General features: G+C 37.1%; 1 protein-coding gene across 1 annotated transcript; it reads right to left on the bottom strand.

Moving 5' to 3' along the window:
- Positions 1 to 633: 633 nt before the first annotated feature.
- Positions 634 to 8,492, bottom strand: setmar (SET domain and mariner transposase fusion gene). The gene is made up of 2 exons (XM_057846149.1): positions 8,353 to 8,492; positions 634 to 2,530 (listed from the first exon to the last, which is right to left on the bottom strand). Exons 1-2 carry the CDS (start codon positions 8,446 to 8,448, stop codon positions 1,739 to 1,741), a joined length of 888 nt encoding a protein of 295 aa, XP_057702132.1. The 5' UTR covers positions 8,449 to 8,492; the 3' UTR covers positions 634 to 1,738.
- Between the last annotated feature and the right edge of the window lie 8,664 nt (positions 8,493 to 17,156).

The following is a 17,156-nucleotide window of genomic DNA, read 5'->3' as shown; positions in this document are numbered from 1 at the left end:
AATCCTACTTTATTTTTCCCCATCAGTACGGTTAGTCGATTTACATCATTAAAGGCAAATGAGTAAGAACATTTATATTACTTCATGAGGGTTTATTAAGTGATGGTTAATTCAATATTGAGGTCTCAATTGGGGAACAACGAACAAAGGCAGACTTATTTTTATGAAGCATGATGCCAGCATATGTATGTTTATATATTTTCAATTTGATCATGATGCATTTGAAGTGGAGACAGCACCACATTGACTTGGCTTAAACGGGTCAATAACCATAGGATCTGACTATTTCATGCGTGCATCATCTTTAACATCGTATGTAGTTAACTTAATATGATTTACAAGTGGTTGCTAGGTGACCACTCTGGAAAAGACCTATTTGTTTGAAGGCTGAAGCCACTCGTGAACAGTAGTCCACATTTGAGAACAGCCTTTGTGAATGTACGACGCAACCAGCAGTCAGCACTCAGAAATCACCACATGTACACACGTTCTGTTGCCATGGGGATTCCAGGAACACAAAACAAAAATGATTCACAGACTTGAGATTGTTTTTTAAACCCTTATAGATTTGTTGAAAGAATAGTTGAACACCGTATGCACAAGGAGGCCATATATTTGAAGAAATATGTGTTTAATATGGTTGAATACACAATACTGTTACACAACACAGTTTTGTCAGCCAACAATTACTATTTGCCCCAGTAATTTCTATACATTATGAACAACCATAGTGTTGTTAAACAAAATCCCATTCGTGCTAGCTGTACATAACCCATGCAAAAAAGATCATTCGATTCAAATTGCCCATCATAAGTGAGTGTTTAAAAGAGTTAATCTGCTATCCACACACAAATTGAATCAGACTAGGGGGGCTATTTTTCATTACTGTTCACAGAAAAATTTGACACACCTTTCACAAAAAAGCAACTTGACAGCAGCCTTCATGCCTGTCCACTCCTACACTCTCATCTCTCCCATGCCCAGTGTGGCTACAGCAGCACTCCCATTTGGGCATGAAAGACAGCCTCTATTCTAATTAACCCAGATGTTGATATTAATAAGATGAAAGCAGGTCTGGATGGAAAATGGGCCACATTGAGAGGAGGGCCTGATTTCAGAAGCAGTCACACTAAAGTAGGACACTTCTTTTCCTTAGACTGGGGAATAAAACTTGTTTCTGTACCAAATTACCCCGAGGCCCATTTTAATTTGTCCCACCTCTCTGAGGCCCAAGAACGATGACAAACTGAGAATACCGAGAAAAGAGTGATTGTTGAAAATGACTTAAATGAGAGTCATGGCAGTATTAATGTTTGAGCTTTTGCTTTTTTTAGTGACAAATTAATTTCAGCCAAAAGACTCACTGTTATGACAAAATGAGTAAAAGCGCAGTTGATACTAAATAAATCTTGGCGCAAACGATAGTACTGCTCCTGACAAACACGTGAGGTGGGAGAAATGCGATGCTGTGTAATAAGACATGACGAGAGTAACCACTGAGATATTTTCTGTACAGAGCAAGTATTCTCCAATGTCTGAAATTGAGTGTGCAGGAAGAACATGTCAAGGAGTTCCCTCCACATTAAAGGGCCAAACACCATATAATAAGGATAGAACATGTTTGTGTTCGATGTTCAGAGTGGCTCATTTAAACATGCTTTCAAAGCAAATTAAAGCACTTTATATTTAATTGATATTAGGAAATGCAAAATAAATATGACAAAACATTCAAATTACGCTAATTTAAAATAGATACATCCGAAGGCAGGAATTTAGCACAGTTGTTAGCACCACAGTGACAAGCTTTCCTTTGGACTGTCCTACTGGCCTGATTTGCAGCGTCAGATTGTGTGAAGTGTAGCTGTCCTGGTTTTTGGTTTTTGTAGCCTCCTGAATAGTCAAATGTTAGCTCCTCTTGGATATCGATGTCCCGGGCAGCAAACAAAGCCAATCTGGGAACTAAAGAGTGTACACGGACTGGCACCATGAACAAGTTCGGCAAGCAGGAGTGGTTTAGAAAGCGACCTATGTTTCCTACCATGGCCGGGTCTACAAATGTCTCTGTGACGGAGTCAGTGCCAGCATGCTCCCTTACAGCAATAATGTAATTATTTTCCTCAAACCTCTGGGCAATTTGCCTTCGTCTGGCCTCTTCAAAACTGATAACTTCCCCTGCATACTCGCAGACAAACGTCCCACATGGGATTGGCTGAAGCGTCCGCACTCCCCATCCCCTGTTGCTCATCATGCATACCTGCAAACTCAGTCTCAAACCTCTTTGCACCACTCGATTTGAGCAATTGTCACTGCAGGAACAAAGGGCGTTACACTCAAAGACAGGTGTAGAGTGACCAATATCCGATACATTAATGTTCACTAATGTGCCATTGCTGGAGTATGATTGTCCATGAGTCTGCAGGCAGCCACAGCTCTCACTAATGCATGTATAAGAAAGGCAGGAGCATCCAGTCAGGGTAATTTCACTGGGGTCAACAAGGCATCCTGGTCCTTGGATGTTGACTGGAGAGTACTGAAGAGTGACAAAGATTTTAAGAATTTAATAGAAGAAACTGCAGCATATAAATTAACTGTGAGTAGACATTTTACATATTCTGTTAAAAAAAATCAAGACATTCAATACATGTATTAAAGGGGATTCACGCAGACACTAAACCAGTGGTTCTTAACCTTGCTACAGGTACCGAACCCCATGAGTTTCACACGGGCATTAACTGAATTCTTTGTAAATAAATATTTTCATTTTTCATATTCAAAATCAATATATCTAAGCTAGCAAGCTAAAACCTAGATTAATTTCCATTCCCATTTCTTCTCATTTCAACAGCATGTTTTTAAACAGGCCAAAATGTATGTTTTTATCTTTAGGCCTGTAGCTTCATCAGACCACTAGGCAAGGCAAGGCAAATTTATTTATATAGCACAATTCAACACAAGGCAATTCAAAGTGCTTAACATCACATGAAGATCATAAAAATCCCATTAAAATCAATAGAACGTAAAACCAAAGACAATCGAAATAGGAAATAAAATTATACAAAAAAATCGCAATGAATCACAAATAGAATAAAAAATTTTAAAAAATTAAAGAATAAAACAATTACTACTACTACTGCTAAAAATTGAAATCAGCAATGGAGATAAGCACAAGAGGAATTAAAAGCAAATAGATTGACATATATAGACAGTTATGGATATGCAGTGTTAAACAAAAGTGTTTTTAGCCCTGATTTAAAGGAGCTAACAGTTTGAGCATACTTCAGACCTTCAGGTAACTTGTTCCAGAGGTGAGGAGCATAATACCTAAATGCTGCCTCACCCTGCTTGGTTTTTGTTCTTGGAACATACAGGAGACCGGTTCTAGGCGACCTTAGGGGTCTAGAAGTGTTTTGTAGACGAGCAGGTACTGGAAGCCAGTGTGACGATTTCAAAACCGGTGTAATGTGGTCCAGTTTCCTTGTATTTGTGAGGGCTCTGGCTGTAGCATTCTGTACTAGCTGCAGCTTCCTGATTGATTTTTTATCAATACCTGTAAATATACCGTTGCAGTAGTCCAATCTGCTGAAAATGATTGCATGCATAAGTTTTTCCATGTCTTGTTGAGTCAGAAGCCCCTTAATTCTGGCTATATTTTTTAGCAGTAATAAGCAGATTTAGTGACGGACTTTAGATGGCTATCAAATTTTAGGTCTGAGTCAATAATTACGCCAAGGTTTCTGACTTCGATTTGTAGCTGTAAGTGACATTGTGCTAAGGTGCCTGCTTATCTTTGACCTTTCCTTTTTTGGCCCAAAAATGATCACTTCTGTCTTCTCCACATTTAACTGGAGAAAATTCTGGCACATCCATTGATTGATTTGATGAATGCATTCACTCAGGGAGACTAAGGGACTATAATCATGTGGGGACACAGAAATGTAGAGTTGTGTGTCATCTGCATAGGTGTGATAGGAGATGTCATACTGTTCCATAATCTGAGCTAGGGGAAGCATACAGATGTTAAATAAGAGTGGTCCAAGAATTGACCCTTGAGGGACTCCACACGTGAATTTGGGCCGTTCTGACTGATGGTTTCCGATTGACACAAAGAAATCCCTATCATGTAAATAAGATGTGAACCACTAAACCAAGACTGGCCCAATGTGCATATCTTGGAATTTTTCATTCAAGTTTGAAGGAATATATATATTATATTGTTCAACATTAAACCTGCTTAGTTCCATAAACCTTCACCGCGCAGTTTCTGTCATGTTTACATCTCAAATGATATCAAATTTAATGAAACACCCTCACAGAATGATCGCCAAATTTGTACACAGTCATTATGTTAAAAAAAAAAAAAAAAATCTTCTTACAAATCCAATATACAGTGTGAATTCACAACGAATAATTTTTCCTTTTGATTCGATTTTATGATTGGAAAATTAAATTAAACTCGATTCATTTCACACAGTTTCAATTTTTTATCATGTCGACATTCTCATTCTATCACATCCTTGCCTAACATTTTCGGACTAGAAGTCGCAGTTTTTTTTCATAGTTTGGCTGGGGGTGCAACTTATACTCTGGAGCGACTTATGTATGTAATTATTAACAAATTATTATATCATTTCACATGTTATTTAGATGTTTTGGAGTGACACTGATGGTTTGGTAAACTCGTTAACATGTTCTTTATGCTGTAGTCATCTGAATCACTCTTAATAGCTATGTTACGTTAACATACCGGCCACGTTTGCATTTCATTGTTCATGCATCATGTAACATTATTATACTGTACACTTATTCAGCATGTTTTTTTAATTGTATTTTTATTTTAAATTGCCTTTCAAGATGACATATCTGGTCTATGTGTTGGATTTTATAGAGTAAATTTGCCCCCAAAATGCGATTTATACTCTGGTGCGACTTATGTTTTTTTTTCTTCTTCATTGTGCATTTTTGGGCTTGTGCGACTTATTCTTATGTGCGACTTATGGTCTGAAAAATATGGTACTATTTTCATGGCGTAAAACGTGACTAGAGCTGAAACGAATACTCGAGCAACTCGAGTAACTCGAGTTTAAAAACTGATCCGAGTAATTTTATTCCCCTCGAGTAATCGTTTCATTTTGACAGCTCTAAGCATCACGTTTTGCCTGGACTACTTTTAATGCGGGACAACGCGCTGATGTCACGTGCGTAGAGGAAGAAGAAATTAAAAAAAAAAAAAAAAAAAAAAACCTAACTGCAGCCGACAGCCACTACAAACGATGCCAACCTTACTAAAAACTAGCTCGCATAATGCTACGGTGGTAGCAGGTAGCGTCTGATGCGTCTCAAGGGGATCACATGTATGTTGAACTAGATGTGAAATGACAGAGTCAGCCATCTTAAAGCAGTAGACTTCAAAGCGCTAAAAAATAAGATTAACGTTACTGTCACTCGCTCACATAACGTTAGCCCTGCAAAGGGCTAGGTTTCTATTAATTATGACCACTGTCGATGCGTGGCTAACGTGTCTTACATACAGGCTTTATTTAATCTGCGAAAACAGCGCTGTAGAGTAATGAGGGTGTAAAATAAAAACTTAATAATGCTAACTGTCAATTTTAGCTCAGTAGTCATTACTGGATGAAACACCAAGTAGCACTGGTCCCTAATGTGCTCCAATACAGCAGGTATCATACATTTATTTTATACACTGCAAAAACTCAAAATCCTATCAGGACTTACAGTTTAGACTAACTTAAAACTTAACTAGAATTTAAAATAGCTTGACACAAATGGAAATTCAATTGAAACACGTGGGAAAAACACGTAACTTTTAAGTGATGTGTGTTATCAAGCGTAATGGCATTTTTAGGTAAGAAATATACAAATATATATATATATATATATATATATATATATATATATATATTAGGGCTGTCAAAATTAACGCGTTAACGGGCGGTAATTAATTTTTTAAATTAATCACGTTAAAATATTTAACGCAATTAACGCATGCGCGGAATGACCCACTCAAGCATTGCCGCGAACAGACTACAATGGCGCCATTTGAAGTATATTGAGAGCTAAGGGCAGAGACAAGCAGGTGGAGTGGATGCAGGTGTTACCAGCACCCGCCAAGGGGGCCGCTGTTATTTTCAATGTGACCGGCATTGTCAGATTGAGCAGTGAGGAAGAAAGTGGTCAAGCGAGAGAGGGAGTGAGAGAGTAGAGAAAATGCGCACTTAGTGGTAGCCCCGAGTGCTGCTTCCCCACATGCTTTTGTTTTGTTAATAAAAGTATTCACATAAAGCCATCTAACGCCTCTCGATGTTTATATGTTCGCCGCTGTCTTCCTCAGGAGGTAATAGGACTAACCGAGCCATTTGACGACAGTGAGCCAACATGATTCACTGGTCCAATGGGGTCCATAGCACTACCAATTTCCTAGCAGGATGAATTGGTAACGCAAACATTTATTGGAGCCACGCTATTTAATGGGTTACACTGTAGCATCTCTTCCACAATTGTTATAACTATTGAGGCAAGCAACATGGGGAAGTATATCCAGAGATGATCTTTTCCTTAACACCATGAATTGTACTCAACGCAGAGAATATATATCCTTTGCAGCAACCACTGTGACTCATGGTTGCTCAAATTCCCATCATGCATTTGGGCAGTTAAGAACATTTAAATCACTACAGTATCATTTAGTGAAAGCACAACAAAAATAATACTCCTATCTCTCAAAAATAAAATAATGTTAACAAAAACAAAAGCGTTCAATGCAAAGAGATCTGGCATTCCCAATCAAAATAGCTATGCAAAATAATACGCTATTCAAAAATTAAGTTTAGCTAAAAAAAATACACTAGATGGCAATATTTAGTCACAATATGCAAACTATCAAAATTACTATAACTTGTACTCACATTTATCTTTTATGAATTAAATCCTATCCGTGGATCCCTTTCACAGAAAGAATGTTAATGCCGTCTTGTGGATTTATTGTTATAATAAACAAACACAGTACCTATGTACAGTATGTTGAATGTATATATCCGTCTTATCTTTCCATTCCAACAATAATTTACAAAAAAATATGGCATATTTTAGAGATGGTTTGAATTGCGATTAATTACGATTAATGAATTTTTAAGCTGTAATGAACTCGATTAAAAATTTTAATCGTTTGACAGCCCTAATATATATATATATATATATATATATATATATATATATATTTTTTTTTTTTTTTTTTTTTTTTTTTACATCTGAGATGCAATTGTTGAATTGTTGGCTGTTTTCAACAATGTACATTGAAAATAAAGATATTGATTGACTGAAAATGGTTCAATATTAGATTAAATGTCTTGTTTTCTCATGTATATTTATAATTGCTCTTCTCCTAAAAATCTATGTTTTATCCGATTACTCAATTAATCGATAGAATTTTCAGTCGATTACTTGATTACTAAAATATTAGATAGCTGCAGCTCTAAATGTGACGCAAATGTTTTTTTTGGTTTTTTTTTTTATGTCAATGCAGTGCGCGCAACCTTTAGGTCGGTTGTACTTCCTCATACCAAGTGAGTCAACCTTCCACTGAGCAAACCAGTTTCTCCTCTCATCAGATTGAGGAATGGAAGAATTAGAATAATGCCTGTAAATTGGTGACTAACCAGTCCAAAACCTGGTCTAAAACGTCACTCTGCCTAGATTTAGTCAGCATACAAAAATGGGGTCGTGAGTGTCATAACCTTCACCTAACCCCTGGGGTTTGATTGAACCCAGGATAAGAACCACTGCACTAAACTGACCAGCTCAAGAAAATTAGAGTGTCACTGATCCTTATGTGGTGGTCAACCTTTTAAAAGAGAGCATCACGGGCCACCAGCACTGGTTTTAATAAATTGTTACCATTGTCACTCAAACAAATAATATCATTATTTAAGCAGGTTGATAATGTTGGAACTATTATTTAGTAGGGTATTTCATACATTTGTAAGCACACCAAACAGAAGCTGTGATGAGTGTATCCCCATTGCTACAACGCTTATATAAGCATAAACGTTGTTTGTTTTTCATTAATTCTCTACACTGCTTACTCTTTATTGGGTCAAGGGTGTGCGGGAGCCTTCCCTATCTGATTTTGGACGGGAAGTGGGGCAGTACGTCGTAATTGCTTTACATTTGATACTTTTTTTTCCCTTAAGTGATTTCAAATCTAACATTTACTGTAATGTTACATTGGCGTAGTGACAGACTTTAGTTCTTATTTACGTCCAAATTCAGGTTACGTCGCCCCCATAGGAATGTAACTGGGAATCAACTCAAGCTATACCTGCATCGGAATATTACCTGAAACAATGGGAACGTCTGTTCTGTTGGATTTGGTTTAAAATAAACAGCAATATCTTCCCGACCGTTGCTTAAATCAATACCAGTACCGTTCATTTCTCCTGCGAATTTCAAAGATTTGTGATATCCGGCAACAAACAAACAAGATGCTGTTTCCGGGTACACTATTGTAGACGAGCTCCCCCTAGCCACCAAAAGCTATTATTGCACCAATTTGTGTTCCTCTCGTGGGGCAGTGATATTGTTTCTAAACAATAATATTATTAAATTTTCATAATCGTACTTCTACACCCATTCATGTCTATACTCGGCGTGTCTTCTCCGATGCCGGCTCTTTCACAATGGGGTTAGTAGTAATCTATAAATCCAGCAGATGGCAGGCCTGTGTAGAGTAACGAGTCATCTAAGGTCTAAATGCTGAAGGAAAAGAGACATCTGTCTTGGAGTTGGTGCAAGGGTCTCAACATTGGCAGGGACGATATAACAGCATAACATTCGTGTACACTTTTTGCTGGGGACGGGACATTAATAAGAGCGAACAGATCGGGTGAATAGGGGTCATGGCTTCATTTGTCACAAATATAAGCCTAATTAATTGATAGTCCAATAATCAATGCAAAATACATCTGTATTGTACTAATTTTCATATGTATAGTTTCAGGTGATAAACTTCCATTCAAACCTTTGTTTTCAAAAACTACTAAAGAAACAGTTTGAAAACTTCCAGAATAAATGTCTGGATTTAATTAGCAAATTTATATTTCAATATTTGAACGCCTCTTAGTCCGTTAATAACAAAAATAAACAAAAAATCAGCCTTTCTTCAGGTGAGACACTACAGCTTATGTCTACAAGCACATCCAAACTTAATAAAAAAATGAAAGCTCCTTTGGGCTGCTTTAAAACCACATAAACAAAATAAAAATGAAATTTGGGGAGAAAGGGATAAACCTCGGTTCACTACATTCCTCACACTTTAATTAACTTGAACAGGAGAAAATACATACAGGAGGACACTTTTAACCATTTAACACCTAAGCCTATTTTGGCCGAATTTGCATGCATTTGATGTTGCCTTTATATTTCAAAGAAAAAATTGTTCACAATGGCCAAGTAGGGTCCCTTTTTTCAGGACACGTTGAACTTCATGTCCAAACTGTTGTTTTCTTCACTGACCAATTATAATCCACATTTTGGACCCAAAAAGACAAAAAAATCCCAAAATATTTTCTCAAAATTTGTAATGTTGGTGTCCCATTGACAACCAAACATGCTCGACCAACCGTTTTGAATCTTGATAATATTTATTCAACTTGTTAGGATAAACATTCAATAGAAAAAAATAAGATTGAATAGTTTTATGTTTGACTATTCAACACAAACAGCGGGTATGGTCATAGGCGTTTTTGGCCTTTACACATACTATGGTCAAAACAGGTTATATACAGTGCAAAATAGTGAGAAAAAAAATTATATACAGTACTGTGCAAAGGTTTTAGGCAGAACACCTGCCTAAAACTTTTGCAGAGTACTGTATATTTTCATTATATTATGTACTGTATATGCAGGATATACTGTATGTATATATTTTCCCCAAGTGGAAGCTTCCATGATCCTAATAAATTTAATAATTTAAAAAATATATTTACAGTACTGTGCAAAAGTTTTAGGCAGGTGTCCTGCCTAAAAGTTTTGCACAGGACTGTATATCATCTAACACAAAAAGGGTTTGGAGGATATCTCTTTGTGAAGTTAGGTATTATACCCATCACCTTATCTAAAGTATACGTACATGCAACCAAGCTTCTCGAACACACATCTATATAAAATTGAAAAGATTCATAGTGAAGAAAAATATATATATAACATTGAAAAAAAAGTATTTTTAAAAATATTGACAAGTAGTTCAGTTCAATTTTTTCAGGCATGCGACCCGATAAAGTTTTTTTTTTTTTTTTTTTTTTTTTTTTTAATGCACTCAATAAAGTTTGCTTTTGAACAGGTCACTGAGCTGCGTCACATACAACGTCACACAGCCTACTCTTCTGCTGATTGAGCGCTGCTGTCACTTCTACTCGCCGAGACGCCGACTAATCCGAGGAATGATTCTGATACAGCTAATCCTATTCCTTGAGTTGATGAAAAAATGCATTAGCTTGCGCTAAATTTAGTTTTCGATTCATTCTGCACGTTTCAAAGTCACTCGCGCAATCCAACCGGTGTTCATGCCTCCTTTTCCTTAGTTGGCGCCTAGCTCGGCAATTTATTAAAAATGTTCACATTCGGTTCGTCCTTCTTGACATCACAACGGATCTTGGGATATGTAGGCTTTTGTGCTGCTTTCGGTTTTGAAAAAGGACAAGAAATGATGGAAATATGGAGATAGATACATGGTACATGCAGCGTTTTAATGCATATTTATGAGTGCAATAAAACTATAAAACTCAAATGACATTATCTCCCGTTTTTCTTGGTCGATTGACTTCAAATAAAAACTGGTGTGGACATCAACTTCCGCACTTTCAAATGAGACCAACCAGCGGCACATGGGTGACGTAATTACAGCGTGACGAAGCTTCAAAGACGACATGTGTAAACGCGTCGCTGCCGACACGTTCGGTGTTAAAGGGTTAAGCAGCTTCCTACTCAAGTTTTGCAGATTAAGAAATTCACACAGTTTAATGTTAAGCTAACGCTGATACAGGTCGTTCTTTCAGTTGGAAAACTAGTGGTGTGTTCCCCACCTACACAACATTGACATCTTTTTACGAGAAATACAGTGGCTGCAGCTGCTGCTGGCCGAAGAAAAAAACCTTCTAAGGCGATGGAGGAGGCGGCATGTTATTTCTGTATGTAGCTGGAGGATGGGGCAGGGGGTCAAATTAACAGCCAACCAAACGTGCATTTGAGGGGAAAAAAATGGACTTGCACATTCAGCAAGTGAAAGGGGATAAATGTAAGTCTGAACATAATAATAATAATTCACCTAATAATGGTAGAGTCTATTCAGTCCTTACAACATAAGGGAGGACAATCCCATATAACTGAACTCATTACATAATGCAAATAAGGTTGCTTAAGAGTTGGTGGCAACAATTTGAGCATCCTGAAAAGTTGATAGTGTTATGTCCCTACCGTCCCTAAGCAAACCTAGGCCCTTGAGTTGGTGTTTCCATTAAAAAAAAAAAAAAAGTCTTTTTTATGGAACAACGCTGGAAAAAATGTGCGTAACTGTTGAGGATTTAGAGTATAATTGGAAGGACTGATTAATTCAATAATTAATTGAGAGTGTCTCAGTCAGTACTTTTGCTTACATAATGCTGCTATTCAAAGGGAGTCGTTAAGATCTCACAAAGGGCCTCTTGACAACAGATTATGTAACCTTTGTGATCTTTTTTTAAAATCTATATTGGACAGTCAGCCACATGACCTTTGCTATCGATGAGGGTAACAAACTAACTTTGTCTTGGGGTTGCTACTTGAACAGAATGAAAAAAAGAGAATTTCCTTAAAAAAGGAATTTCAAGTGTTAAATACTATAGCTGTGTTTGATTATAGGCAATATTGCCTTCTCTTTGCGGTTATGGACAGAAGGATGAAAAAAATGTCTAGATGAGAGACAGGCTATTAATGAGAGTTTTTGCACATCAAAACAAGCAAGCGGAAGCATGAACAAAATTTTTTTATGCAGCCCACAAGTTAATGACCCAAAAGCATGATGAAACATGTCCTTTAGGGAGATTATCAAACAACAGTCCAGTGCCCTCTCTGCTACAGCGCGAATTGCGTTGGCCTCAAATTGCTTGTGATTTGTCTCCCAGTTTCTGAGGAACTCAGTGGCATGGCCTACCAAGTGTAATCACGTCTGGTCTGACAGGGGAGAACAAAGACTTTCAGAGTTTCTTTCTTCTCCATTTGTCAGCCTGAATACACACACTGATGTGTAAACCACAGATATTTTAAAGCCTTTATCACTGCTACACAGAATTTATCCGTAAACTGAATTTATCCAGATGCTGTACATGCAAACGTTGACAGCCATCCCTCCATTTAAACATTGGGTTGAGAACTGCAAGTTTGACTTTAAACATGTTCATATTCTTCCTGAATCTCTCACTCCTGCTTGACCGGTGCCAGACAACTAACCGCTTGTATGCTGTGATTCGGTCACATGTAAGGTTTCAACACAATTAAATTTGTTTTCAAGTTGGTTCAACATTCTCCCCGCTTGTCTGTCACTCTTAAATCCTACCAAATTGTTCACTTGCGTAATATGTTTTAGATTTAAGAAGTTTGCAAAATGATAATATAAATTTGGGCTCTTATTAAATTTTATCAGGATATTACTTTCAATTGTTTGACAAGACTTGTATCTATATTCTTTTTCATTAAAGGTGGAACCTCCTTCAAGCCTGTGTTTCAGCAATGTGGTTCAACACATTCACACTTATATGTGTGCTGCAGGCAAAACTTTTTAATTGGGCCCTGAGAGAAAACACTACAACAATCTGTCCAACAATCCCTTATGGTTTTAATAGATCGGAAAGACAACTGAATTGCATCCCGTGTGGAGTTTGCATGTTCTCTATCTGCTTGCATGATTTTTTTCTGAAGCAAGAAGCTTATGCTTTAAGGAATATAAATTCAATACGATTCTTTGAATTTCATCTCCAAAGAGGTATGGTGAGGAAGGACTGTGGAAATATGCTTAGCATTTCTCCCAAGTTCCAAGTTTCGTGGTTTAAATCCCAGCTCCTTTGTGGAGTTTACATGTTCTCCCCACACTTCCATGGATTTTCTACTGGTTTTCTGTCCTCCTCCCACATCCGAGACAAAATTTCAATTTGTTTGATTATGGTAATGTAACAAACATTAAACATAAATTAAAAATAATAATAAATAAATAAATATCGGTGAGTAGCAGGTGAATGTGGGAGCAAGCTGCATTATCCCGCAAAATCCACTACAATTTTATTTCTTTTTTGGAGGGGGGCAACCACATAAAAGCTGTTGCTTTCCCTACTGTATGGATTGCACGGATGGAGTGTGCAGGTGTGTGTGTGTGTTGGGGGGGCTATTTTTAATTTAAATCTAAAGCATTTGCTGGATATGAAACCAACTACAGTGATTTTTGGACTATTAGGCACACCTGACTTTAAGCTGCCACCCACCAAATTTGTCACAAAAACGGCATTTGTTCATAGATAATCTGCACTGGAATATAACATGCAGCTTTCCTCAATGTATAATGGGATTTTTACACCAAAAGATATTTACCGGTTACACTTTATTCGACAGCGGCATCATAAAACCTTCATAAAACCAAATGAACCACTATGAAGCTTGGAACCAATTGCTGCAAAGCTTCATTGCTTCAAAAAGCTTCATTTGGCCATCACTGCTCCTTTGGGGGACACAGTCAACCTCTGCTGCCACCTCCTGTCAACACTCACCCAACATGCCTCCTAGCATGCATTGCAGCACGAAAGATGTAAATAACAAACAAAATTCATGTTCTGTGCTACTTACTTCTTCAGTTACTGTTCCAGTTGTTTCATTAATTGCTAGTTACGGTATTAGGTAACACTTTATTTGACAGTGGCGTAACTATGACATGACAATAATGAATGCTTATGACAGATGTTATTTTGTGTCATCCGGCAAATTATCTCACTTTTGATTGGATGTAAAAGATCTGAGTTGGACATAAATGGAGTTAGTGACATAATTTGCCAGATGACACTTAATAACATCTGTCATAAGCATTCGTAAATGCCCATGATAGTGTCATTTCATAATTATGACGGTCTTATGGCAGTCATATATGACGTTGCTGTCAAATGTAGTGTGACCTATTAACCCAAATAAATTTACAAATAAGCCGCACTGGACTATAAACCGCAGGATTCAATATTAGGGAAAAAGTAGCGTCTTATCGTCCACTATTTTGCTGTTGCTCAAGTCCCACCAGCCTTCATTCATCTTTCATTACTATATAATGCATGCTACCGGGCACCGGCAGGTGTTGGAGAGCAGGCGCACATACCAGCACTATCTCACTTAAGGTCTAAAAGTCAACATACAGTCATTTTCTCAGCTCCAATATAAGGGATTAACATCATATACTGTATAGCACTCTGGTCCCATTCCATGTCATTGAGTCCAAGGTCACAGAGTCAGTTTGAGTGTCAAGGAGATAGAATAGCACCTGTCTGCCTCATGCTTATGGTTAACAGAAAATCCATTTGTCAGCATGCTGAATGCAGATTCAAGTTGGTCATTCTCTTGTCTTTTTGGAGAGCAACCCAAAATGCCCTTTAAATGATACCACTTTAGCTTTTAAAGCGCAGTGTGACGATTTAATCTAAATGATAATCTGTATTAAACTACACAATGGTTTTCATGTTGATCATTGCTGATTACTGCAAGCCTTTTATGAACATAGCAAATGCTATTTTACTGAGAGCTGACCGTTTTCTAATGGCCAGGAAGGAAACAATACACGACTATTATGTTTCCTTGCTGTAAAGACCATAGCAAATGCTGATAAATACAAAGATGATTCAGCACAGTGTTACTTAGGTATACAAGGCAAGGCCTCTCTTTAGGCGTAAACAATGTACTGTACTTGAATGATAATGCAGTGACAGAACAGATGCAGATCAATAATTGTTGCTGAAAATTGCAGGCAAAGGGGTAACAAATCAATTTCCAAAGGTCTGAGGACCAGAAAAAAACAATCGATGTGGATCATCATGCAAGGGGGGTTACAAAGTAAAAATTCCCAAGCAAGTAACATAACCAATGCTAGAATTTAAGAGGTAAGTTACAATAGGTCAAATAAGCAACAGTACAGAATTAAACATGTAAACACTTCACCTGTTTTGTGTATTGAGAACACTTTAACAATGAATATCCAGTGACCGATCAATTTTGGAAAGTAGTAGTTTTTTGGGAAACTAAATAACACTATTAATACTTTTTGTATACTGTATCTGTACACATGCACAAATTAAATCCAGCAAATCAAAACCTGGAATACTATAGGCGCTTAATACATGTTTGCTTTTTACCCCCAAACTATTTTATACTCAGTCATAGGTTAGTATTCCTATTGAACTTATACGTATGCACCTACCGTAATGATTTAGGATACACAGATGACATTAGAAAGTGTGTCTTTGTTTTGTTTGCACACATAATAATTTGAGCCTTCACATTTAATGGTCCTTTGTTTGTCAGAGCCTATCACTGAGCTGCTGAGGAGATTTCATGCTCTCAACCAGGCTGCGGCTTGGTATAAGGATTCTACCATTGGACCCCCATTAGGTCTGCCTTTAAGCTCCATCTGCCTGAATTGTTAGTTGGGGAAGGGGGAGGAACATAACGTATAAACAATCCTCTTTTGCAAATGCCACCCTAATGTGTTTAAAAGCGCCTTATTGTACTCTTCTGACTGAGCACCAGCAGGTACAATCACCCCTTTGGTGAAGCATTTGTTGCTTAATGGCTAGAGGATTGGACATCTCATTTAAGAATATACAACAGCCAAAACCCTGTTATATATAATGATATATATCAATATAATAAGGCCTTTAGTGTATTAAAAGTGTTTGCATCCTGGCACTTAATACATGTCCATGCACAAATTAATCAGATTACTGATATAATGGAGTCTGTTTACTTAAAGTTTCGCAATCCTTTGTGAAGTTGCATTACATGAACTGGTTGGGATTCAATCTTTTGCCAAATTATGCCTTCTGTTAGTTAGGCGGTGACAGTGCTCCTTTTGGCACATTTACCAATGGAGTTTCAACTAAATTAACCAAAACACAACACACCAGGTTTTCTTTTTAGGAGGGAGGAGAGAAGCCCCCATGAGATACATAGAATGGCTACTGAATGTCTTGTCTGGATTTTTTGTTTTGTTTTTTAAGCTATCCTGTTCAGCTGCTTGACACGGAGAACGGGAATCTGAGTGTCCTATTGGTTTGAATAGTTTTAATGTATCACATGGGCGTATCACATACTCCCATTGTGATTATACAATGTGGTTCGTTTATTAGGAGAAAGCAGCGAACAGGAAGGTGTAATGGGGGGGACATAAAAAGAGATCAGGAGAGAGAGACAGAAGAAGCACAAACAACTACAAGAAATACGTTGAACACCTACACCAACTATGCATATTTTGGTGCTATCATTAGCTAGTTGTATTTTGGTTTACACCATGTGGGAGGCCTGATGACCAAGGAAGGGGGTGAGTCAGAAAGATAAGTGATTGGGAGGGGTGAAGTCTACACAAATCAGCCATGTGAGGTGTAGAACTGTATTTGTGTGAATCCCTTGTGAATGTGGATATGTTGGTATTAGGCGTGTGCCGGTATGAGATTTTGACGGTATGATAACCTTGAGCAAAAATACTGCAGTTTCACAGTATGACAGTATTGCAATTATTGCTCTAAAATGTGTTATTTTCAAATGTATGGGTTAAAAAATATATATATATATATATATATAAAACTTTTTTCCATTGAACAGGATTTAAAAAAAAAATTCCAACATGTTTGTAAATTGGAACATCAACATGAATATAATGTTAGGATACATAAATAAAAAATAAAAATAAAAAAAAAGAAATATAAATACACTTGAAAGAAATAGAACTTATTGACTGAACCCACAGCCACAGCTCGAGTTGCTAAACATTAGAACAAAAATTATTTTCCATAAAAAATAAAATCACTTCCAAAGAAAATTTTATGTATGTGTATATATATATTTTTATCACTTCTAAATAAAATCGT

The sequence above is a fragment of the Corythoichthys intestinalis genome, chromosome 9 (assembly GCF_030265065.1).
Source record: "Corythoichthys intestinalis isolate RoL2023-P3 chromosome 9, ASM3026506v1, whole genome shotgun sequence".
Lineage (NCBI taxonomy): Eukaryota > Metazoa > Chordata > Actinopteri > Syngnathiformes > Syngnathidae > Corythoichthys > Corythoichthys intestinalis.
Note: the sequence above shows the minus strand (reverse complement) of the source record. Positions and strands in the feature narration are given on the sequence as shown.